We start from the raw sequence: 25,371 nt of genomic DNA, 5'->3' as shown, positions 1-25,371 counted from the left end.
GGAATCGCTCAGGGCGGTTATTGCAAGCCTGGACGAGGGCGATTACATGGTATCCCTGGACATCAAGGATGCTTACTTGCATGTCCCCATTTACCATCCTCACCAGGAGTACCTCAGATTTGTGGTACAGGATTGCCATTACCAATTCCAGACGCTGCCGTTTGGACTGTCCACGGCACCGAGGGTATTTACCAAGGTTATGGCGGAAATGATGATACTCCTTCGAAAAAAGGGAGTTTTAATTATCCCGTACTTGGACGATCTCCTAATAAAGACGAGGTCCAAGGAACAGTTGTTGGTGGGAGTAGCACTATCTCAGGAAGTGCTGCACCAGCACGGCTGGATTCTGAATATCCCAAAGTCACAGCTGGTTCCGACGACACGGCTACTGTTCCTGGGTATGATTCTGGATACAGTCCAGAAAAAAGTGTTTCTCCCGGAGGAGAAAGCCAGGGAGCTGTCATCTCTAGTCAGAGACCTCCTGAAACCAAAACAGGTATCGGTGCATCACTGCACGCGGGTCCTGGGAAAGATGGTAGCTTCTTACGAAGCAATTCCCTTCGGCAGGTTCCATGCCAGAATCTTTCAGTGGGACCTGTTGGACCAATGGTCCGGATCGCATCTTCAGATGCATCGCTTAATAACCCTGTCTCCAAGAACCAGGGTGTCTCTACTGTGGTGGCTGCAGAGTGCCCATCTTCTAGAGGGCCGCAGGTTCGGCATACAGGACTGGGTCCTGGTGACCACGGATGCCAGCCTTCGAGGCTGGGGGGCAGTCACACAGGGAAGAAATTTCCAAGGACTATGGTCGAGTCAGGAGACTTCCCTTCACATAAATATTCTGGAACTAAGGGCCATTTACAATGCCCTAAGTCAGGCAAAATCCCTGCTCCTACACCAGCCGGTGCTGATCCAGTCAGACAACATCACGGCAGTCGCCCATGTAAATCGACAGGGAGGCACAAGAAGCAGGATGGCGATGGCAGAAGCCACAAGAATTCTCCGATGGGCGGAGAATCATGTTCTAGCACTGTCAGCAGTGTTCATTCCGGGAGTGGACAACTGGGAAGCAGACTTCCTCAGCAGACACGACCTCCACCCGGGAGAGTGGGGACTTCATCCAGAAGTTTTCCAGATGCTGGCAAACCGTTGGGAAAAACCACAGGTGGACATGATGGCGTCCCGCCTCAACAAAAAGTTGAAAAGATATTGCGCCAGGTCAAGGGACCCTCAGGCGATAGCTGTGGACGCTCTAGTGACACCGTTGGTGTACCAGTCGGTTTATGTGTTTCCTCCTCTGCCTCTCATACCAAAGGTATTGAGAATAATAAGAAAGCGAGGAGTAACCACAATTCTCGTGGTTCCGGATTGGCCAAGACGAGCGTGGTACCCGGAACTTCAAGAGATGCTCTCAGAGGACCCGTGGCCTCTACCGCTCAGACAGGACCTGCTACAGCAGGGGCCCTGTCTGTTCCAAGACTTACCGCGGCTGCGTTTGACGGCATGGCGGTTGAACGCCGGATCCTGAAGGAAAAGTGTATTCCGGAAGAAGTCATTCCTACGCTTATTAAAGCCAGGAAAGATGTTACGGCAAAGCATTATCACCGCATATGGCGGAAATATGTTGCATGGTGCGAGGCAAAAAAGGCCCCAACAGAGGAATTTCAGCTGGGTCGATTTCTGCATTTCCTGCAAGCAGGAGTGAATATGGGCCTAAAACTAGGCTCCATTAAAGTACAGATCTCGGCTCTGTCGATTTTCTTTCAAAAAGAACTAGCTTCAGTACCTGAAGTTCAGACATTTGTGAAAGGAGTGCTGCATATTCAGCCCCCGTTTGTGCCTCCTGTGGCACCTTGGGATCTCAACGTGGTGTTGAGTTTCTTAAAATCACATTGGTTTGAGCCACTAACAACCGTGGATCTAAAATATCTCACGTGGAAAGTGGTCATGTTGTTGGCCTTGGCTTCAGCCAGGCGAGTGTCAGAATTGGCGGCTTTATCATGTAAAAGCCCTTATCTGAATTTCCATATGGATAGGGCAGAATTGAGGACTCGTCCCCAGTTTCTCCCTAAGGTGGTGTCAGCGTTTCACCTGAACCAGCCTATTGTGGTGCCTGCGGCTACTAGGGATTTGGAGGACTCCAAGTTACTGGACGTTGTCAGGGCCCTGAAAATATATGTTTCCTGGACGGCTGGAGTCAGAAAATCTGACTCGCTGTTTATCCTGTATGCACCCAACAAGCTGGGTGCTCCTGCTTCTAAGCAGACTATTGCTCGCTGGATTTGTAGTACAATTCAGCTTGCACATTCTGTGGCAGGCCTGCCACAGCCAAAATCTGTAAATGCCCATTCCACAAGGAAGGTGGGCTCATCTTGGGCGGCTGCCCGAGGGGTCTCGGCTTTACAACTTTGCCGAGCAGCTACTTGGTCAGGGGCAAACACGTTTGCAAAATTCTACAAATTTGATACCCTGGCTGAGGAGGACCTTGAGTTCTCTCATTCGGTGCTGCAGAGTCATCCGCACTCTCCCGCCCATTTGGGAGCTTTGGTATAATCCCCATGGTCCTTACGGAGTTCCCAGCATCCACTAGGACGTCAGAGAAAATAAGAATTTACTCACCGGTAATTCTATTTCTCGTAGTCCGTAGTGGATGCTGGGCGCCCATCCCAAGTGCGGATTGTCTGCAATACTTGTACATAGTTATTGCTAACTAAAGGGTTATTGTTGAGCCATCTGTTGAGAGGCTCAGTTGTTTTCATACTGTCAAACTGGATATAGTATCACGAGTTGTACGGTGTGATTGGTGTGGCCGGTATGAGTCTTACCCGGGATTCAAAATCCTTCCTTATTATGTCAGCTCGTCCGGGCACAGTGTCCTAACTGAGGCTTGGAGGAGGGTCATAGTGGGAGGAGCCAGTGCACACCAGGTAGTCATAAATCTTTCTAGAGTGCCCAGCCTCCTTCGGAGCCCGCTATTCTCCATGGTCCTTACGGAGTTCCCAGCATCCACTACGGACTACGAGAAATAGAATTACCGGTGAGTAAATTCTTATTTTTTCTTTCTCTCGTTGGGGGTAATTCCAAGTTGATCGCAGCAGGATTTTTGATAGCAATTGAGCAAAACCATGTGCACTGCAGGGGAGGCAGATATAACATGTGCAGAGAGAGTTAGATTTGGGTGGGGTGTGTTCAATCTGCAATTTAATTTGCAGTGTAAAAATAAAGCAGCCAGTATTTACCCTGCACAGAAATAAAATAACCCTCCCAAATCTAACTCTTTCTGCACATGTTATATCTGCCTCCCCTGCAGTGCACATGGTTTTGCCCAATTGCTATCAAAAATCCTGCTGCGACCAACTTGGAATTACCCCCATTTTCCCTTCCTTCTATCTCTCTCTTCTTCTCATTTTTCTTTTTTTCTCCTCTAGTATTATTCTCTTGGGGCCTAATTCAAACCTGTTCGCTAGGCTGCGTTTTTGTACAGCGGGCGATCAGGTATAAACTGCGTATGCACCGCAATGCGCAGGAACGTCGCATGGATACAAAGCGATGGTTTTGTGCGAAGGATCCGTTTGCACGGACGTTTCCAAGCATATTGACAGGAAGAAGGCGTTTGTGGGTGTCAACTGACCGTTTTCTGGGAGTGTTTGAAAAAACGCAGGCGTGTACAAGCGTTTGCAGGGAGGGTTCCTGACGTCAATTCCGGTCCCCGACGGGCTGATGTGTTTGCTGTGGCTGAGTAAGTCCTGGGCTACTCAGAGACTGTACAAAATCTGTTTGTACATCTTTGCTACACATGTGTTCGCACACTTGCAAAGCGAAAATACACTCCCCTATGGGCGGCGTCTATGCGAACGCAGGACTGCAAAAAAAACCTAATGAGCGAACAGGTCTGAATTAGGCCCTTTGTTCTATGGGGGTAATTCCAAGTTGATCGCAGCAGGAATTTTTTTAGCATTGGGCAAAACCATGTGCACTGCAGGGGGGGACAGATATAACATTTGCAGAGAGAGATAGATTTGGGTGGGGTGTGTTCAAATTGAAATCTAAATTGCAGTGTAAAAATAAAGCTACCAGTATTTACCCTGCACAGAAACAATATAACCCACCCAAATCTAACTCTTTCTGCAAATGTTATATCTGCCCCCCCTGCAGTGCACATGGTTTTGCCCAATTGCTAAAAAACTTGCTGCTGGGATCAACTCAGAATTACCCCCTGTATCTCTACTCATCCAAATCCATTTTTGGAACCTCTCTTTTTTTCCTTGCTATCCCCCTCTCTTTTTACCTTCATCTTCTTTCTTTCTTTCTTTCTCTTTCTTTCTTTCTTTCTTTCTTTCTTTCTTTCTTTCTTTCTCTCTTTCTCTCTTTCTCTCTTTCTCTCTTTCTCTCTTTCTCTCTTTCTCTCTCTTTCTCTCTTTCTTTCTCTCTTTCTCTCTTTCTCTCTTTCTCTCTTTGTCACTCACCTCACTCACTCACTCACTCACTCACTCACTCACTCACTCACTCACTGTCTTTCTCTATCTATCTATCTATCTATCTATCTATCTATCTATCTATCTATCTATCTATCTATCTATCTATCTATCTATCTATTTCTTTCTCTTTCTCTCTCTCTCTTTCTCCAATTTAATTTTTCTATCTTTGTCTCTCTCTTCTTTCTGAATGTGTATGTGTGAATCTATCCTAAGCTAGTCTGATGTTTATTTTACACCTCTCCTACTGCATGACTGCTGTAGCCTGCCTCTTATTTGCCTCATATAATCCTATATTGTCCGCTGGTCATATGTTACCACCAAGTGTAAAGGTCCATACACTTGATGGTAACATATGACGGAGCGATATAGCTGAGCAATTTTGACTATATAGTCAAAGTGGCTCAAAAAGTTAGTGCATATCTCTCAGTGTGTACACAGCCAGCGATAGTGATGCGCGTCCCCGCCAGGTCGCTATCGCTGCTAAAAATAGACTGTGCAGGCAAGTCAGTTTTGGCTAGGTCGCTGGAAAAGAGAAAGCATTCCCCTGCTTAAATGAGTTAGCCAAAATTGCCCATAGCCAAAATCGCTGCCATAGTAGTTAGTCAAAATCTCCTACTGCCAGTTCAAGGGAAAACGCTCAGTCAAAATCTCTCATATGGTGTGTACGGGGAGATATTTTCTTACGATTTTGACTATATAATCAAAATCGTAAGAAAAAATAGTGCAGATTGCAAGGTGAAAGTCACCTTGCGATCCCGATTCGATGCCGATGCGCGTTCCCGCGCGGTCGGCATTGCAAGCATAGATAGACTGGGCAGGCAAGTCAATTTTGACTATCTCATAGAAAAGATAGTCAAAACTGACACTTAGCCAAAATCGCACATAGTCAGTATCGCAAGCACACTCATTATGTGCTTGCGATGCCGGCCTAGCCCCTGTCGCATAGTGAGAATCGGGGTTAGCCCGAATCTCAACGTGTGTATGCACCTATAGACAAAATCTCTCAGTGTGTATGGACCTTTAGATAGATCTGCTATAACAATTTCAGTACTACTTGTTACTGTACAGTATACACTCAGGTCTTTATTTATAAATATCCTTAATTATCCACTCCATATTATTTAAACTGGTTGTGTTTATCATTGTTTCTTTTAATTCCAGGATGAATTGGAGAAGTCTGTGACATATTATCTTAAATCAATTGATTTTGCAAAACAAAATGAGAGGTTTGAATAATATAATATTTACTATTAGATACTGTAACTCCTCTTGCTTCCACTTTTGCTTCGTGCTATCTAAAAGAGTCTATTATTTTTCTTTCTCCAGGTATCATTTCTTAGTATATAATGCATCTGTCTTATATTGGCAAATGGTCCGTCCATTTCTGAAGCCTGGAAGCCGCCACCTTGTTATCCCCAGCCTTGTTAGTGTGGTTAAGGCTTTGGGAGAAACTGATGATATTGACAAGACCTGGAGAGCAGACCTGATGTTGTAAGTTGTTCTACATAGTTTTGATTTGTAATCATATTATCCTAGTGCATCCGTTTCACCGGTAATAAACTTTGTTACTTTGCCTACTGTATTTCTTTTATTTTTAAATATAAATATTATTTTAGGCCTGCTCTAACTTGAAATAAATATATTCTTTATTTCCATGGACATCTTGCAAATAATATTTTATGAACATTATTTAACAGTTTCAATAGTTATTTCTTCTCTATTTGTGCCACAGAAATTCCCCCATGTGATAGAAGCACTGGAAAAGTGATAAACGGGAGATATGTTTGTCCCAGGTTTCAGGCCTATGTATTTTAAACCCCCAGGAAATGTCTTTTTTGCTAAACAACTTGATTAGAGTTTGGTCTTCCAGGAAAAGCCAGAAATGGGTCTAAGACAGAGGTTCCCAAACTGTGTGCCGTGGCTCCCTGAGGTGCCTCGGGACACTTGCAGGGGTGCCCTGGGTTGGTGGTCCAGGACCAATTCAAATTATTCATGGTCAATATAATAGGCAAAACCAGTGCTGGTGGCTGGCAGTCATAAAATATGTGGCCAAACAGAAGCAAATCTTGTCCCTCACCACACAACTGATCCTAAGGATGACATATAAACGCGATCTACTTAATGTAATATTTCTTTCTAAATTTCTCAATAAGAATTTTTTGGCCTAGGGGTGCCGTGGAAAAAATTCTGATATTCTAGGGCGCTGTGATTCAAAAAAGTTTGGAAACCACTGGTCTAAGAGGTTGATAAGAGCTGTGTTAGGGCTTGGCAAGGGTCTAACTATCTGGGGAAACAGGCAGCAGGCCTTTGATGAGACACTGTAATTTGCAGACTGTAAGTACTGTGCATATGCCTGTATTTGTGGTAGGGGCATTAGGTCCTACCACCCTGAGAAAGGGAATCTATTATGTTTAGTTAGTGCCCATATGGGCAAGGATTTATGCTTATGTTTTGTTTTATGTACTGCACAGTAAAACTAGCCATGGCTAGATTGCACACAAAAAACTGGACTGGTGTGCTGTTTTCCTGGCTGCTGTGTGTTTGGAGATGCCCTTATACCCAAATTGTTATCAGTCAGTTTTCCAAAGTTTAATAAATGCTCAGGATCTGGTTGATTTATAAGGCTTTTAAACAAAGGGACAGTTTCATAGATTAAACTTGTTTATATTTCTTTGTTAGTTGACTGCAATTAGGACATGTGAGCGCACAAATAATTAATTCATGATTTATGATGTATAAAGGTATAAAACCCTCCCAATTTGGTATTGTGACTGTAGGGCCTAATTCAGGTTAGATCGCAGTGTGCGATCCAACGGGAATTATTGAAAAAAAGATACGCCCGCATTTTCAGCGGTGGGGCGCATAAAATGCGATTGCCTCTTCCTGTCAATCAGGCAGAGGCGGTCGCGGGGCGGGGATGGGGGGGCAACGCTCTGTTTCCAGGGAGGAGACGGAGCGTTGTGGAGGTGGAGCCGGATGAACGGGGGCAGTGCGGCGCGAACAGGGGCGTGATCACGGCGGCTGTGTGACATCACTAGCAGCCGCCACGATCAAGAACATGGCGGCGGGGCACCTTCGGGCGCAGCCATGATTGAGGCCATTAGAGATGTGTTAAACATTTATGACACTACACCTGAACAGGTTGAGGAGGCTTACTTCACTGATAATAAGAAAGCCCCGCTAACCTTTCCCGCGTCTAAAGAATTAAACGCTATATTTGAAAGATCCTGGGAAAACCCAGAGAAAAAATTCCAGATCCCAAAAAGGGTTCTGGTTGCTTTTCCATTCCCTGAGGAAGATAGAAAAAAATGGGAAAGCCCACCAATTGTTAACGCGTCTGTCTCTAGACTATCTAAAAGGGTGGTTTTATCTGTCCCTGGTTCTACCGCGTTGAAAGAACCGGCTGATCGTAAGATTTGACACTACTCTCATATCCATATACACTGCTTCAGGAGTGGCCTTAAGGCCCACTATTGCCTGTGCATGGATTTCTAAAGCCATAGTTAAGTGGTCAGGCACATTACTAGGGGATTTGGATGCAATGGATAAAAGTGACATTGAATTGTTTTTACGTCACATAAAGGATTCTGCGGGGTTAATGGTGCAATCCATGAAAGATCTGGGTACGCTGACTGCACGGATATACTCCATGTTGGTATCAGCTCGCAGGGGACTCTGGCTACGCCAATGGTCTGCAGATGCAGAATCCAGCAGAAGTGCGGAGAACCTACCCCACACAGGTCAGGCTCTATTTAGGGAAGCGTTGAATGCGTGGATATCCACGGCAACCGCGGGTAAGTCACCTTTCCTTCCCTCTGTTACTCCTTCTACGAAGAAACCGTTGCTTCAGCTGTGCAGCAGTCCTTTCGGACCGATAAGATAAAAAAAAAAAAAAAAAAAGCCCAAGCCTTCTACCACTTTCTTTAGAGGTGGTCGGGCAAAATACAAAAAGCCGGCACCCGCAGGCTCCCGGGACCAAAGACATGCTTCTGGTTGCTCAAAATCCTCAGCATGATGGTGGACCTCAAAGCCTGGAGGACGGGCTGGTGGGTGCGAGACTCAGACGTTTCAGCCACGTCTGGGTGTCATCTGGCCTGGATCCCTGGGTACAAGATATTGTGTCCCAGGGGTACAGACTGGAGTTTCAAGAACTCCCGCCTCACCGATTCTTCAAATCAGGCTTGCCAGCTTTGTTAACAAATAGGGCTATCCTACAGGAAGCCATCCTAAAATTGGGGAAAATCACAGGTCATTGTCCCAGTTCCACCTCATATGCAAAACAAGGGTTATTATTCAAACCTTTTCATGGTACCGAAACCGGATGGTTCGGTCAGACCAATTTTAATATTCAAAATGGAGTCTCTCAGAACAGTGATTTCATGTCTGGAGGAGGGAGAGTTTCTGATATCCCTGGATATCAAGGATGCGTACCTCCACATTCCGATTTGGGGCACTATCATTCGGCCTCTCCATAGCACCGAGGGTGTTCACCAGGGTGATGGCAGAGATGATGTTTCTCCTCCGCATACAGGGGGTGAACATAATCCCATATCTGGACGATCTGCTGATAAAAGCAACGTCCAGGGAGAGGTTGTTACAGTCCATTGTTCTCACGACTTATATGCTCAGGGGATCTTGATTTTTCCAAAATCACATTTGGAGCCGACCAGGAGGTTGTCTTTTCTGGGAATGATCCTTGACACAGAAGTGCAGAGGTTGTGTCTTCTGGGGGAAAAAGCGTTGGTGATACAAACAATGGTCCGGGAGGTCCTGAAGCCAGCCCGGGTTTCGGTTCATCCAGTGCATTCGCCTTCTGGGGAAGATGGTGGCCTCTTACAAGGCTCTACAGTACGGAAGGTTTCATGCTCAGCCCTTCCAACTGGATCTCCTGGACAAGTGGTCAGGATCTCATCTACATATGCACAAGAGAATACGTCTGTCGCCAAAAGCCAGGATTTCACTCCTCACCTTCTGGAGGGCGGCAGGTTCGGGATTCAGGACTGGATCCTTCTAACCACGGATGCAAGTCTCCGGGGCTGGGGCGCAGTCACTCAGGGAAAACCTTCCAAGGAAGGTGGTCAAGCCTGGAATCCAGCTTACCAATAAACATTCTGGAACTAAGAGCCGTCTGCAATGGTCTTCTCAAAGCGGCCCATCTTCTGCGAGATAGAGCTATTCAAGTGCAGTCGGACAATGTAAAGACAGTGGCTTACATCAACCGACAGGGTGGAACGAAGAGCAGAGCTGCAATGTCAGAGGTAACAAGAATCATCCTCTGTGCAGATAAACACGCGTTGGCGCTGTCAGCAATCTTCATTTCTGGAGTAGACAACTGGGAAGCGGACTTCCTCAGCAGACACGATCTCCATCCAGGAGAGTGGGGACTCCATCCGGAGGTGTTCACGGAGGTAACAGATCTTTGGGGTGTACCTCAAATCAACATGATGGCCTCTCGTCTCAACAAGAAGCTTCGGCGGTATTGTTCCATGTCGAGGGACCCGCAAGCAGTGGCGGTGGACGCCCTAGTGACTCCGTGGGTGCTCCAGTCGGTGTACGTGTTTCCTCCACTTCCACTCATTCCAAGAGTTCTAAAACAAGTGTTCAGGCGATCTTCATTGCTCCGGACTGGCCAAGAAGAACTTGGTATGCGGATCTTCTGGATCTACTGCTAGAAGAGCCGAGGCCTCTTCCTCTTCGGGAGGACCTGCTGCAGCAGGGGCCGTTTGCTTATCAAGACTTACCACGGCTACGTTTGACGGCATGGAGGTTGTACACTAGATATTAGCTCGGAAGGGCTTTCCGAACAAGATTATTCTTACCCTGATACAGGCTAGGAAAGGAGTAATGTCTAAACATTACCATCGTATTTGGAAAAAATATGTATCTTGGGGTGAGTCCAAGAAGTTTCCTACGGTGGAGTTTCAACTGGGGCGGTTTCTCCTCTTCCTGCAAGCAGGTGTGGATATGGGCCTGAGGTTGGGATCCGTACAGGTCCAGATTCTGGCCCTATCCATTTTCTTCCAGAAACAGTTGGCTTTCCTCTCTGAGGTTCAGACTTTTCTGAAAGGGGTTTTGCACATCCAGCCTCCCTTTGTGCCGCCTACGGCGCCCTGGGATCTTAACATGGTGTTACAGTTCCTCCAATCGGATTGGTTCGAACCTCTGCCGGAGGTTGAGGTCAAGTTTCTTACGTGGAAGGTGGTCTGGCCTTAGCTTCTGCTAGGCGTGTCTCGGAGTTGGGGGCTTTGTCTTGTAAAAGCCCCTACTTGATCTTCCATGAAGATAGAGCTGAGCTCTGGACATGTCAGCAGTTCCTTCTGAAGGTTGTGTCGGCATTTCATATCAACCAACCTATTGTGGTGCCAGTTGCTGCTGACTCCTCGATTTCATCAAAGTCCTTGGATGTTGTAAGGGCTCTGAAAATCTATGTGAAGAGGTCTACTCATCACAGATAATAGGACTCTCTGTGTGTCCTGTATGATCCCAAGAAACTTAGGTGTCCTGCTTCTAAGCAGACGATCTCTCGCTGGATCAGGTTCACTATCCAGCATGCTTATTCTACGGCAGGATTGCCGTGTCCTACGTCTGTTTAGGCCCACTCTACTCATTAGGTGGGTTCTTCCTGGGCGGCTGCCTGGGGTGTCTAGGCTTTGCAGCTTTGCCGTGCAGCTACTTGGTCGGGGTCGAACACGTTTGCAAAGTTTTACAGGTTTGATACTTTGGCCTCTGAGAAGCTGAAGTTTAGTCAATCAGTTCTGCAGGAGCCTCCGCACTCTCCCTCCCGTTGTGGGAGCTTTGGTACATCCCCATGGTACTAATGTGGACCCCAGCATCCTCTAGGACGTAAGAGAAAATAGGATTTTAATTACCTACTGGTAAATGCTTTTCTCGTAGTCCGTAGAGGATGTTGGTCGCCCGCCCAGCGCTTTGTTATCCTGCAGTGGTTACTTAGTTCAGTACGGCTTAGTTCTTGGTTATGTACTATTTTGTTACTTGGTAAGTAATCTTGTTCAGCCATTGCTGATGTTTCAAGCTGGTTAGCTTGGTTTGCCTTGTGTGTGAGCTGGTGTGAATCTCGCCACTATCTGTGTAAAATCCTTCTCTCAAAGTTGTCCGTCTCCTTGGGCACAGTTTCTAGAACGAGTCTGGTAGGAGGGGCATAGAGTGAGGAGCCAGCCCACACTCTCAAACTCTTAAAGTCCCAGTGGCTCCTAGTGGACCCGTCTATACCCCCATGGTAATAATGTGGACCCTAGCTTCCTCTACGGACTACGAGAAAAGGATTTACCGGTAGGTAATTAAAATGCTGTTTCTGCTGCGGGGTACACTGGGCTCCACAAGGATAGACATAGGGGTGTAGAGTAGGATCTTGATCCGAGGCACCAACAGGCTGAAAAGCTTTGACTGTTCCCAGAATGCATAGCGCCGCCTCCTCTATAACCCCGCCTCCCTGCACGGGAGCTCAGTTTTGTAGTTGGTGCTGCAGATAGCAGGCACATAACAGAGGGGCTGCTCTTGGCAGCCCTGAGAAGAACTTTTTAAGAAGAAAAGTGAAGACTTCAAGGGCTGCAGCAGTGTGTATATGTCTTTTGACATTCACTGCTGCAGCTCCATCTCTCCCCAGCGGCGCTGTACACTCCCGAGCCCTGGTTGCCGGGTAACTACAGCAGGAGGCTCCGGTTTTCTTCCATGGTCAGGCACACACGACGGGGGCTCTCCGGGATCGCGTGGCCGCGCTTCGGGAGGTGGTGAGTGGGTCCCGCTTGCGCGGTGAGTGGGAGGCAGCCCGCGCGCGCTGGCGGTGGACACTGTGGCAGTACAGGCGATCCCACTAGATCACCAGGGCATGGGTGCAGGTCAGGTTTTCCCTTAAAACTATTTTAATAGTAGCCCACAGTACCCGGTGGTTTTGCCAGCAGGGGGATACGGCTTAGACCTGGAGCCCCTCCCCCAGCCCCAGGGCGCCATTTCCCGCAAATGTTCCCGCCCTGGAGCTGCATATCTGTCTCTCCCTCACTCCCTTATCCTGGAGCTGCATATCTTTCTCTCAGCTACACTGTTCCTGGGACTGCTTGGGCAAATCTTCCTGTGTAAAGCCGCCTGGTTGTCAGCGCTGTGACTTTACATGACACTTAAGTATTCTACCTGCCTATTAGACAGTGTTAGTTAAGAAAGAGTGCATTTAGTCAGGGTTTTCTAGTACAATTACCCTGTGATATACATCCAGTTCTTACTGTGCAGTGTTATATCTATTGACTACATAGCTATATAAGCTGGTCCAGTGCAGTATTATTGTTAGTAATAACCTCTGCATTGTACAACTGTGACTATATGTGTGTGCATTAGCTTGCTGAGTGGTTTCCATTTCGTTTCTCTCACTCAACTTGCTATCCCTATATTCTATAACCTGAGGGGGCTTGGTGCGTCAGGTTTTTATATTTATATAGGATTTTCACAAGATATACTTTAATACGTATTTTTCTCTGTGATTTTAGTCACCATATCTCTCCTATATCTCTGCTTGTGCTGACTACACTGCGCAGGGGTTTGGGTAAGAGGTATTGTGCTGCTGCCAATTGTACTGTGTTACCTGATACTGCAAGTTATATCATGTCTGCTTCTGAAGGTAACGGTTCTGGGGCGGAACACACTGCAGGTGTTGCTGAAGCCACAGATCCATATGAGGAGAATATAGCAGCTGTGGGCTCTGGTTCTGGGGGCTCCTTGCCCCCCAGTGGGACTGTAGCAACGGAGGTCCATAATGACCCACCATGGGCTGCTTTTTCCACGCTTCTGCATATGCTAGTTAATAAATTAACACCCCCTATGGGACCCCCTATGCCGATGCAACCGTATGTGGTCCCTGCAGCTAACCCGCCATGGGCGGTCAATTTATCTGCTCAAGAAGTTGAACCAGTCCCTGACTACTAAAAAGTCTCACCCTCGCTCGCCCAAACCCAAGGGGTCCTTTAAGCGAGCTCTTATCTCCTCACAATCCACTGCTGTCACTGACACCTCGTCTGATGAAGATGGCACTTACACTGACCCCACAGATTCTGACACAGATACTTCTGATGGGGAGGGTAGTTCACATGTGGATGTTCCTGATCTTTTGGAGGCTATTAAGTTGATTTTACAGATTACGGATGATCCCGAGCCATCCGTCCCTCCTAAGAAACCAGATAGGTTCAAGCGTCAGAAGGTGGTTAAACAAGTTTTACCTCACTCTGACCACCTAGTGGATATACGTCAGGAACCCTGGGAAAAAACGGGTAAGAAGTTTGTGCCTCAAAAGAAGATGCTGGCTCGCTATCCCCTCGCGCCAGAGCTGTCTAAAAATTGGGAAACGCCTCCTCCAGTAGACTCACATGTGGCCTGGATGGTGGTTTCCTCAGCTCTACCTGTCACTACCGTCACGTCTCTAAAAGAGCCTACGGATAAACGTGTGGAGGGTTGTCTGAAAGCGATTTACACCCTCACGGGTGCTGCACAAAGGCCCACTATTGCAGCAACATGGGCTGCAGAGGCTATTGAAGCATGGGCCTTGGAGTTAGAAGCTGAAATCTTTTCTTACCATGCTAGACAATGCTTGTCATATATTGTCACAGCTTCTCGCTATATTAAAGAGGTGGCTTCTGATGCCGGTATCCTAGCAGCCAAGGCCTTTACTACATCAGTCCTGGCTCGCCGGATTTAGTGGCTGAGATCCTGGTCTGTAGATCTGGACTCTAGAAAAACCGTGGAGGCACTCCCTTACAAGGGAGATATTCTGTTTGGGGAGGACTTAAATAAGATTGTGGCTGACTTGGCTGCTGCCAAAACTGCCTGTCTGCCAAGTACCGCTCCTTCTGTGTCGAAGGCTAAAGGTACTTCCTTTCGCCCCTTTCGTCCTTCAGGTAAAGCAAATCCCAGGGTGGGGGGCCGGCTTCTAGGGTATACCCAGGAATGGTTGAAGACCACTTCAGATGCCTGGGTACGGGAATTAGTCACTCGAGGTTACGCCATAGCCTTCAAAAACCGACCATATCATCGATTTTGCCGGACAGACGTCCCGTTGGACCAGACAAAGGCAAACACTCTACATTCGGTGGTTCAGACCCTCCTGGATACAGGAGTTGTAGTACAGGTGCCTCTTGCGCAGAGGGGCCAGGGGTACTATTCTCCGCTGTTTCTAGTCCCCAAACCGAATGGGTCCTCCCGGCCCATTTTCAACCTCAAGGCATTGAACAGGTTTGTGAAGGTTTCCAAGTTCCGTATGGAAACCCTTCGCTCTATAGTTCTGGCCTTGGAACCTGGGGACTAAATGGTCTCCCTGGACATACAGGATGCTTACCTGCATATTCCTATAGCAGCGTCTCATCAGCAATACCTGAGGTTTGCGATTGGCAACCTCCATTACGAGTTTCGGGCGTTACCCTTTGGTTTAACTACGGCTCCGCGAGTCTTCACCAAAGTTATGGCGGTGATGACGGTGGTACTCCGCAGTCAAGGGGTCAGGATACTGCCGTATCTGGACGACTTGTTAATCCTGGCAAATTCCCCAGAACTTCTCCTACGTCATCTGGATATGACTGTCCAGTTTCTACGAGCCCACGGGTGGCTCATCAACTGGAAGAAATCCTCCCTGGTCCCTGCTCAGAGCATGATGCACCTGGGAGCGCTATTGGACACTCACAACCAGAGGTTGTTCTTGTCTCAGAAGAAAGTCCTGAAGCTTCAGGACAGGATTCGTTGCTTCCTTTCTCGTCCGCAAGTGTCGATACATTCGGCGATGCAGGTGCTGGGCCTCATGGTATCAGCATTCGACATGGTGGAGTATGCTCAATTCCACTCTCGCCCCCTCCAGAAGCTGATTCTAGCCAAGTGGGACGGCCTGCCTCACCGGATCAGGTCTCACATGATCTCATTGACTCCGGAGGTCCGTCTGTCGCTGCTCTGGTGGCTCCAGGACCGACAATTGTGCAGGGGCCGTCCATTCTGGAAATCCAACTGGGTCCTGTTGACGACAGATGCCAGTCTAAGAGCTTGGGGCGCGGTGCTGGAACAACACTCCCTTCAGGGGCTGGTGGACCAAGGAGGAATCCCTCCTCTCATCATTCTGAAATTGCGATCAACATTCTGGAATTGCGGCCGGTCTTCAATGCGTTGAACCTGGCCCAGCATTTAATTCAGAACTGTCCTGTTCAAGTACAGTCGGACAACGCCACCACAGTGGCTTACATAAATCATCAAGGCGGCACTCGAAGCCGTTTGGCAATGAAGGAAGTCTCACGGATTCTACATTGGGCGGAACGCCATCTACCGGCCATGTCATCAATATTTATTCCGGGAGTCCTGAATTGGGAAGCGGACTTTCTCAGTCATCAGGACGTACATGCCGGCGAGTGGGGCCTCCATCCAGAAGTGTTTCAACTCCTAGTGGAAAAGTGGGTCCTTCCAGACGCAGATCTGATGGCATCTCGACACAATCACAAGGTTCCAGTCTTCAGAGCAAGGACACGGGATTCTCAAGCAGCATTCGTGGGTGCGCTGGCGGTGCCGTGGAGGTTTCAGCTGCCGTACGTGTTCCATCCGGTGTCACTCCTGCCCAGGGTAATTCGGAAGTTCAAGCAAGAAAAAGGAAATCTGCTTCTCATAGCTCCAGCGTGGTGCAGACGGCACTGGTTCTCAGACCTGCAAGGCCTATCGTGCAATTCTACTTCCACAACACCCAGACCTCCTCGTTCAAGGCCCCTGTGTCTACCAGGCAGAGGCAGAACTCTGGGAGGCAACGGAGTCACCTGCCGCCGGGCTCCTGCTTTGAAGGGGGGCACCTCTCCTCCTGTTCCATGTGTTCAGTGACATTAATCAATTATTTTAATTGACAGCAGCCGGTATCTCTTCCTTAGCCGACTTCCCCACTAGTCACTGCACCTTACAAATCACACCCTCTTTATTATAGATACACTGGAAGCAGACACCTTACTGATGAAGCTATTTTCTCCTATAAAGGAAACATGAGAATTCTAACTATATGAAGTTATTTCTCTGACAATTACAAGTAACTTCATATAGTTAGAATTCTCATGCTTCCTATGCAAGAGCACATATTTCCATCAGTGAGGTGCATGCTACCAGTGTAATAGGTTGTGGGTTCTAATCCTGGATATAACACTTGCAAATTAATTGTCAGAGAAATAATCAGCATTGTGAGTGACTGAGCAGATCTACCTGTACGTAGTGTGTGGTTGGACCACTACATAGATCTGCCTAGTTGCAACGGTTTTGTAGTAGCTTCATATAGTTAGAATTAGAGATGAGCGGGTTCGGTTTTACTCGGATCTCAAAACGGCATCTTATTGGCTTACGGATGATATATACGGGAAGGGGGGGACACCAATATTTTTCTTGCCTCCGGGCAACTGGGACAAACTTACGCCACTGCTACCAGGACCTAGCCCGGCTGTCTTTGACGGAGTGGCTCTTGAAGCTTCTGTCTTACAGGCTAAAGGGTTTTCTGAGGCGGTCATTCAAACTATGTTGTGGGCCCGGAAACCGGCTTCGGCTCGGATTTACTATAGGGTCTGGCATTCTTACTTTGTTTGGTGCGCATCTAACGATTATGACGCTTCCAAGTTTAGTATAGCCAAGTTGTTGGCTTTTCTTCAGCAGGGCCTGGACTTAGGCCTGCGTCTGGCCTACCTCAAGGTTCAAATATCTGCCTTGTCGGTGTGGCTTCAGAGAAAAATTGCGACCTTACCTGATGTGCATACCTTTACTCAGGGTGTGTTGCGTATCCAACCTCCCTATGTCCCGCCTGTGGCTCCTTGGGACTTGTCGGTGGTTTTGGAGGCGTTACAAGAGTCTCCATTTGAACCTCTTGGTTCAGCCGATCTTAAGTGGCTTTCCCTTAAGGTGGTGTTTCTGCTGGCTATTGCTTCAGCTAGAAGAGTGTCGGATTTGGGTGCCTTGTCCTGTAGTTCCCCATATCTGATATTTCACAGTGACCGGGCGGTTCTAAGGACTCGTCCCGGATATTTACCTAAGGTGGTTTCTTCGTTCCACCTTAACCAGGAGATTGTGGTTCCGGCACTTGTTTCTCCTGATCTGTCTCCCAAAGAGCGGTCTTTGGATGTGGTATGGGCTCTCCGTATCTATGTGAAGAGAACTGCTTCTATTAGAAAATCTGATTCTCTCTTTGTGCTGTTTGGATTTCACAAACGGGGCTGGCCTGCTCACAAGCAAACTTTGGCCAGATGGATTAGAATGGTGAGTGCATATGCTTATGTGAGGACTGGTCTCTTGGCTCCTGCTCACATTACGGCCCATTCTACTCGGTCTGTTGGACCTTCTTGGGCGGCCCGCCGTGGTGCGACCCTTGAACAATTGTGCAAGGCGGCTACGTGGTCCTCTGTGAACACGTTCATAAGGTTCTATGCCTTCGACACTGCCACTTCCCAAGATGCTTCCTTTGGACGCAGGGTTCTTGTGCCCGCTGCAGTGCGTCCCCTCCCATAAGGAACTGCTTTAGGACATCCCCTATGTCATTCCTTGTGGAGCCCAGTGTACCCCGCAGCAGAAAATGAGTTTTATGGTAAGAACTTACCTTTGTTAAACCTTTTTCTGCGAGGTACACTGGGCTCCACAAGGCGCCCACCCTGACGCACTTAGCTTCTTTGGGTTGGTATGGCAGCCGCTGATACTTCTCCTGTCGTGAGAGTGTGGTGTATGTGGCTACTAACCGTTGTCGTCTCTTTTCCTGCTACTGCATTGGGCTGGTTAACTAAAAACTGAGCTCCTGTGCAGGGAGGCGGGGTTATAGAGGAGGCGGCGCTATGCATTCTGGGAACAGTCAAAGCTTTTCAGCCTGTTGGTGCCTCGGATCAAGATCCTACTCTACACCCCTATGTCTATCCTTGTGGAGCCCAGTGTACCTCGCAGAAAGAGTTTTAACAAAGGTAAGTTCTTACCATAAAACTTGTTTTTTCTGGCCAAATACAGTTACATGCTGTTACACATTGAAACGGAGCAAATACTTGCACACAGGTCCAATTCTGAATGCAAATTGCTATGGTCACATAGGTGGTAATTCTATTCTTGGTGATCTGCACCAATGCTGTGAAATGGATCATCCCTTACAATAAAATGGGTTTTATATTTACATGCTTTGAACTTGCTTTAGATAACGCTAGTGATTCGCAAAATTTGATTGCCAGTGTATAACACAAGTGACTTGCAGCGTTTAATGCCAGTGTGTAACGCAAGTGATTTGCAGCGTTTAATTGCCAGTGTGTAACGCAAGTGATTTGCAGCGTTTAATTGCCAGTGTATAACGTAAGTGATTTAAAGCGTTTAGTTGCCAGTGCATAACGCAAGTGATTTGCAGCATTTAATTGCCAGTGTGTAACACAAGGGATTTGCAACATTTGATACCATGTGTTGACCGGGCGTTGTGATATGCCAGCCATGCTGTAAAGATGACACATGAGTTGGGGTGTGGACTTGCGATAAAATGTTTATAGCAAAACACTCACAAACACATGCTCATCTCTTGTCAGAGAGCTTCTGGAATGTTTACTGGATGCCCACAAAATAAAGGAATCGGTAGAGTGTGCATCGCTGGCAACCGACTTCATCAGAGAACATGTTCCCCAGAAGTACCCTCTGCTCTTTGCTAAAATGGTAAGTTCATGGGTCCTAGTATCCCATTTCCCTGTGATAGTGATACTTTTATCAATTTAAAATAATAGCATTCAGTCATTGGTGAGGTCAAAAGGATTTACTGCTAAGGTAGAAATTTCCGAAGTTCTAAAGGGTATTCTTTTGTCTTTCTCTAACGTCCTAAGTGGATGCTGGGGACTCCGTAAGGACCATGGGGAATAGCGGCTCCGCAGGAGACTGGGCACATCTAAAGAAAGCTTTAGGACTATCTGGTGTGCACTGGCTCCTCCCCCTATGACCCTCCTCCAAGCCTCAGTTAGATCTCTGTGCCCGAACGAGAAGGGTGCACACTAGGGGCTCTCCTGAGCTTCTTAGTGAAAGTTTTAGTTTAGGTTTTTTATTTTCAGTGAGACCTGCTGGCAACAGGCTCACTGCATCGAGGGACTAAGGGGAGAAGAAGCGAACTCACCTGCGTGCAGAGTGGATTGGGCTTCTTAGGCTACTGGACATTAGCTCCAGAGGGACGATCACAGGCCCAGCTTGGATGGGTCCCAGAGCCGCGCCGCCGGCCCCCTTACAGAGCCAGAAGGCAGAAGAGGTCCGGAAAATCGGCGGCAGAAGACGTCCTGTCTTCAACAAGGTAGCGCACAGCACTGCAGCTGTGCGCCATTGCTCTCAGCACACTTCACACTTCGGTCACTGAGGGTGCAGGGCGCTGGGGGGGGCGCCCTGAGACGCAATAAAAACACCTTGGATGGCAAAAAATGCATCACATATAGCTCCTGGGCTATATGGATGCATTTAACCCCTGCCAGAATACATAGAAAAACGGGAGATAAGGCCGCCGATAAGGGGGTGGAGCCTATCTCCTCAGCACACTGGCGCCATTTTCCCTCACAGCTCCGTTGGAGGGAAGCTCCCTGTCTCTCCCCTGCAGTCACGACACTACAGAAAGGGTTAAAAAAGAGAGGGGGGCACTAATTAGGCGCAGTATTAACTATACAGCAGCTATAAGGGAAAAAACACTTATATAAGGTTATCCCTGTATATATATAGCGCTCTGGTGTGTGCTGGCAAACTCTCCCTCTGTCTCCCCAAAGGGCTAGTGGGGTCCTGTCCTCTATCAGAGCATTCCCTGTGTGTGTGCTGTATGTCGGTACTTTTGTGTCGACATGTATGAGGAGAAAAATGATGTGGAGACGGAGCAGATTGCCTGTAATAGTGATGTCACCCTCTAGGGGGTCGACACCTGAGTGGATGAACTGTTGGAAGGAATTACGTGACAGTGTCAGCTCTGTATAAAAGACAGTGGTTGACATGAGACAGCCGGCTACTCAGCTTGTGCCTGTCCAGACGTCTCATAGGCCGTCAGGGGCTTTAAAGCGCCCGTTACCTCAGATGGCAGATATAGATGCCGACACGGATACTGACTCCAGTGTCGACGGTGAAGAGACGAATGTGACTTCCAGTAGGGCCACACGTTACATGATTGAGGCAATGAAAAATGTTTTACACATTTCTGATAATACGAGTACCACCAAAAAAGGGGTATTATGTTCGGTGAGGAAAAACTACTTGTAGTTTTCCTGAATCTGAGAAATTAAATGAGGTGTGTGATGATGCGTGGGTTTCCCCCGATAACAACTGATAATTTCTAAAATGTTATTGGCATTATATCCTTTCCCGCCAGAGGTTAGGGTGCGTTGGGAAACACCCCCTAGGGTGGATAAAGCGCTCACACGCTTGTAAGGGCTCTACCTTCGCCTGAGATGGCCGCCCTTAAGGATCCTGCTGATAGAAAGCAGGAGGGTATCCTAAAAGGTATTTACACACATACTGGTGTTATACTGCGACCAGCAATCGCCTCAGCCTGGATGTGCAGTGCTGGGTTGGCGTGGTCGGATTCCCTGACTGAAAATATTGATACCCTACATAGGGACAGTATATTTTTGCCTATAGAGCATTTAAAAGATGCATTTCTATATATGCGTTATGCACAGCGGAATATTTGTCGACTGGCATCAAGTCTAAGCGCGTTGTCCATTTCTACCAGTAGAGGGTTATGGACACGTCAGTGGTCAGGTGATGCGTATTCCAAACGGCATTTGGAAGTATTGCTTTATTAAGGGGAGGAGTTATTTGGGGTCGGTCTTTCAGACCTGGTGGCCACGGCAACAGCTGGGAATTCCACGTTTGTACCCCAGGTCGCCTCTCAACATGAGAAGACGCCGTATTATCAGGCGCAGTCTTTTCGTGGACAAGCGGGCAAAAGATTCCTCATTTCTGCCCCGTGACAGAGGGAGGGGAAAAAGGCTGCAGAAATCAGCCAGTTCCCTGGAACAGAAACCCTCTCCCGCCTCTGCCAAGCCCTCAGTATACGCTGGGGCTTTACAAGCAGAATCAGGCACGGTGGGGGGCCCGTCTCAATGAATTTCAGCGCGCAGTGGGCTCACTCGCAAGTAGACCCCTGGATCCTTCAGGTGATATCTCAGGGGTACTAATTAGAATTCGAGACGTCTCCCCCTCGCCGTTTCCTAAAGTCGGCTTTACCGATGTCTCCTTCTGACAGGGAGACAGTTTTGGAAGCCATTCACAAGCTGTATTCCCAGCAGGTGATAATCAAGATACCCCTCCTGCAACAGGGAACAAGGTATTATTCCACACTGTTGTGGTACCGAAGCCGGACGGCTCGGTGAGACCGATTCTAAATCTAAAATCTTTGAACACTTACATACAGAGGTTCAAATTCAAGATTGAGTCACTCAGAGCAGTGATTGCGAACCTGGAAGAAGGGGACTACATGATGTCTCGGGACATCAAGGATGCTTACCTTCATGTCAAAATTTACCCTTCTCACCAAGGGTACCTCAGGTTTATGGTACAGAACTGTCACTATCAGTTCAGACGCTGCCGTATGGATGGTCCACGGCACCCCGGGTCTTTACCAAGGTAATGGCCGAAATGATGATATTCCTTCGAAGGAAGTGAATTTTAGTTATCCCTTACTTGGACAATTCCCTGATAAGGGTAAGATCCAGGGAACAGTTGGAGGTCGGTGTAGCACTATCTCAGGTAGTGTTGCGGCAGCACGATTGGATTCTCAATATTCCAAAATCGCACCTGGTTCCGACGACGTGTCTTCTGTTCCTAGGGATGATCCTGGACACAGTCCAGAAAAAGGGGTTTCTCCCGGAGGAGAAAGCCAGGGAGTTATCCGAGCTAGTCAGGAACCTCCTAAAACCGAGCCAAGTCTCAGTGCATCAATGCACAAGGGTTCTGGGTAAAATGGTGGCTTCCTACGAAGCAATCCCATTCGGCAGATTCCACGCAAGAACTTTCCAGTGGGACCTGCTGGACAAATGGTCCGGGTCGCATCTTCAGATGCATCAGCGGATAACCCTGTCACCAAGGACAAGGGTGTCCCTCCTGTGGTGGTTGCAGAGTGCTCATCTACTAGAGGGCCGCAGATTAGGCATTCAGGACTGGGAAGGAATATCCAGGGCTTATGGTCAAGCCTGGAGACATCACTTCACATAAATATCCTGAAGCTAAGGGACATTTACAATGCTCTAAGCTTAGCAAGACCTCTGCTTCAAGGTCAGCCGGTGTTGATCCAGTCGGACAACATCACGGCAGTCACCCACGTAAACAGACAGGGTGGCACAAGAAGCAGGAGGGCAATGGCAGAAGCTGCAAGGATTCTTCGCTGGGCGAAAAATCATGTGATAGCACTGTCAGCAGTATTCATTCCGGGAGTGGACAACTGGGAAGCAGACTTCCTCAGCACGACCTCCACCCGGGAGAGTGGGGACTTCACCCAGAAGTCTTCCACATGATTAAAAACTCGACTGGTATTGCGCCAGGTCCAAGGACCCTCAGGCAATAAGCTGTAGACGCTCTGGTAACACCGTGGGTGTACCAGTCAGGGTATGTGTTCCCTCCTCTGCCTCTCATACCCAAGGTACTGAGATTGATAAGATGGAGAGGAGTAAGCACTATATTCGTGGTTCCGGATTGGCCAAGAAGGACTTGGTAACCGGAATTTCAAGAGATGCTCACGGAGGATCCGTGGCCTCTACCTCTAAGAAGGGACCTGCTCCAGCAAGGACCCTGTCTGTTCCAAGACTTACCGCGGCTGCGTTTGACGGCATGGCGGTTGAACGCCGGATCCTGAAGGAAAAAAGGCATTCCGGATGAAGTAATCCCTATCCTGATCAAAGCCAGGAAGGATGTAACCGCAAAAACATTATCACCGCAATTGGCGAAAATATGTTGCGTGGTGCGAGGCCAGTAATGCCCGACGGAGGAAATTCAACTGGGTCGATTCCTACATTTCCTTCAAACAGGAGTGTCTATGGGCCTGAAATTGGGGTCCATTAAGGTTCAAATTTCGGCCCTGTCAATTTTCTTCCAAAAAGAACTAGCTTCAGTCCCTGAAGTTCAGACGTTTGTAAAAGGGGTACTGCATATACAGCCTCCTTTTGTGCCTCCAGTGGCACTTTGGGATCTCAATGTAGTTTTGGGTTCCAAAAGTCACATTGGTTTGAACCACTTAAATCTGTGGAGTTAAAATATCTTACATGAAAAGTGGTCATGCTGTTGGCCCTGGCCTGGGCCAGGCGCGTGTCAGAATTGGCGGCTTTATCCTGAAAAAGCCCTTATCTGATTTTCCATTCGGACAGGGCGGAATTGAGGGCTCGTCCTCAGTTTCTCCCCAAGGTGTTTTCAGCGTTTCACCTGAACCAACCTATTTGTGGTGCCTGCGGCTACTAGGGACTTGGAGGCCTCCAAGTTGCTAGACGTTGTCAGTGCCCTGAAAATATATGTTTCCAGGACGGCTGGAGTCAGGAAATCTGACTCGCTGTTTATCCTGTATGCACCCAACAAGCTGGGTGCTCCTGCTTCTAAGCAGACTATTGCTCGTTGGATTTGTAGTACAATTCAGCTTGCACATTCTGTGGCAGGCCTGCCACAGCCAAAAATCTGTAAATGCCCACTCCACAAGGAAGGTGGGCTCATCTTGGGCGGCTGCCCGAGGGGTCTCGGCTTTACAACTTTGCCGAGCAGCTACTTGGTCAGGAGCAAATACGTTTGTAAAATTCTACAAAATTGATATCCTGGCTGAGGAGGACCTGGAGTTCTCTCATTTGGTGCTGCAGAGTCATCCGCACTCTCCCGCCCGTTTGGGAGCTTTGGTATAATCCCCATGGTCCTTACGGAGTCCCCAGCATCCACTTAGGACGTTAGAGAAAATAAGAATTTACTTACCGATAATTCTATTTCTCATAGTCCGTAGTGGATGCTGGGCGCCCATCCCAAGTGCGGATTGTCTGCAATACTTGTACATAGTTATTGTTACAAAAATCGGGTTATTATTGTTGTGAGCCATCTTTCAGAGGCTCCTCTGTTATCATGCTGTTAACTGGGTTCAGATCACAGGTTATACGGTGTGATCGGTGTGGCTGGTATGAGTCTTACCCGGGATTCAAAATCCTTCCTTATTGTGTACGCTCGTCCGGGCACAGTATCCTAACTGAGGCTTGGAGGAGGGTCATAGGGGGAGGAGCCAGTGCACACCAGATAGTCCTAAAGCTTTCTTTAGATGTGCCCAGTCTCCTGCGGAGCCGCTATTCCCCATGGTCCTTACGGAGTCCCCAGCATCCACTACGGACTATGAGAAATAGAATTATCGGTAAGTAAATTCTTATTTTTAATTCTCTTCAAATGCCTAAATCTAACCTAAGTGTACACATTTTACCATGCATTAAAATGTATACTGGTTGCTCACTTAATGCTTCCGTATTTCTGGGGAATGGTTTGTGGTAGCACCCCCTATTTTCAGTTAACTATAGGACTATGTAAATTACCTGAGATTTTTTTTCATTAAGATGAGGAACACTTTTACCAGTGGCCATACTGTATGTACCCTTATACATAATAGTACACACTGTGTGCTATTGCTGTGTGTGGGCTGCCATAAGAAATGTTGGGCCCCTGTACAAAGGGGGTCATTCCGAGTTCGCTCGCAAGCTGCTTTTAGCAGCTTTGCACACGCTAAGCCGCCGCCTACTGGGAGTGAATCTTAGCTTATCAAAATTGCGAACAAAAGATTAGCAGAATTGCGAATAGACACTTCTTAGCAGTTTCTGAGTAGCTCCACACTTACTCGGCATCTGCGATCAGTTCAGTCAGTTTCGTTCCTGGTTTGACGTCACAAACACACCCAGCGTTCGCCCAGACACTCCTCCGTTTC

General features: G+C 47.9%; 1 protein-coding gene across 3 annotated transcripts in view; it reads left to right on the top strand.

Annotated features, from left to right (window-relative positions):
• Positions 1–25,371, top strand: part of CFAP46 (cilia and flagella associated protein 46) — a 798,890-nt gene that overhangs the window by 120,188 nt on the left and 653,331 nt on the right. For all 3 annotated transcript variants that reach the window (XM_063962013.1, XM_063962014.1, XM_063962012.1), the window contains exons 5-7: positions 5,640–5,704; positions 5,805–5,969; positions 19,016–19,139. In XM_063962013.1, coding sequence (XP_063818083.1) covers positions 5,640–5,704; positions 5,805–5,969; positions 19,016–19,139 — 354 coding nt within the window. The remainder of the gene's footprint in view (positions 1–5,639; positions 5,705–5,804; positions 5,970–19,015; positions 19,140–25,371) is intronic.

This window comes from Pseudophryne corroboree, chromosome 3 (genome assembly GCF_028390025.1).
Source record: "Pseudophryne corroboree isolate aPseCor3 chromosome 3, aPseCor3.hap2, whole genome shotgun sequence".
NCBI classification, from domain to species: domain Eukaryota; kingdom Metazoa; phylum Chordata; class Amphibia; order Anura; family Myobatrachidae; genus Pseudophryne; species Pseudophryne corroboree.
The sequence above is the reverse complement of the archived record's forward strand: the minus strand, read 5'-3'. Positions and strand labels throughout refer to the sequence as shown.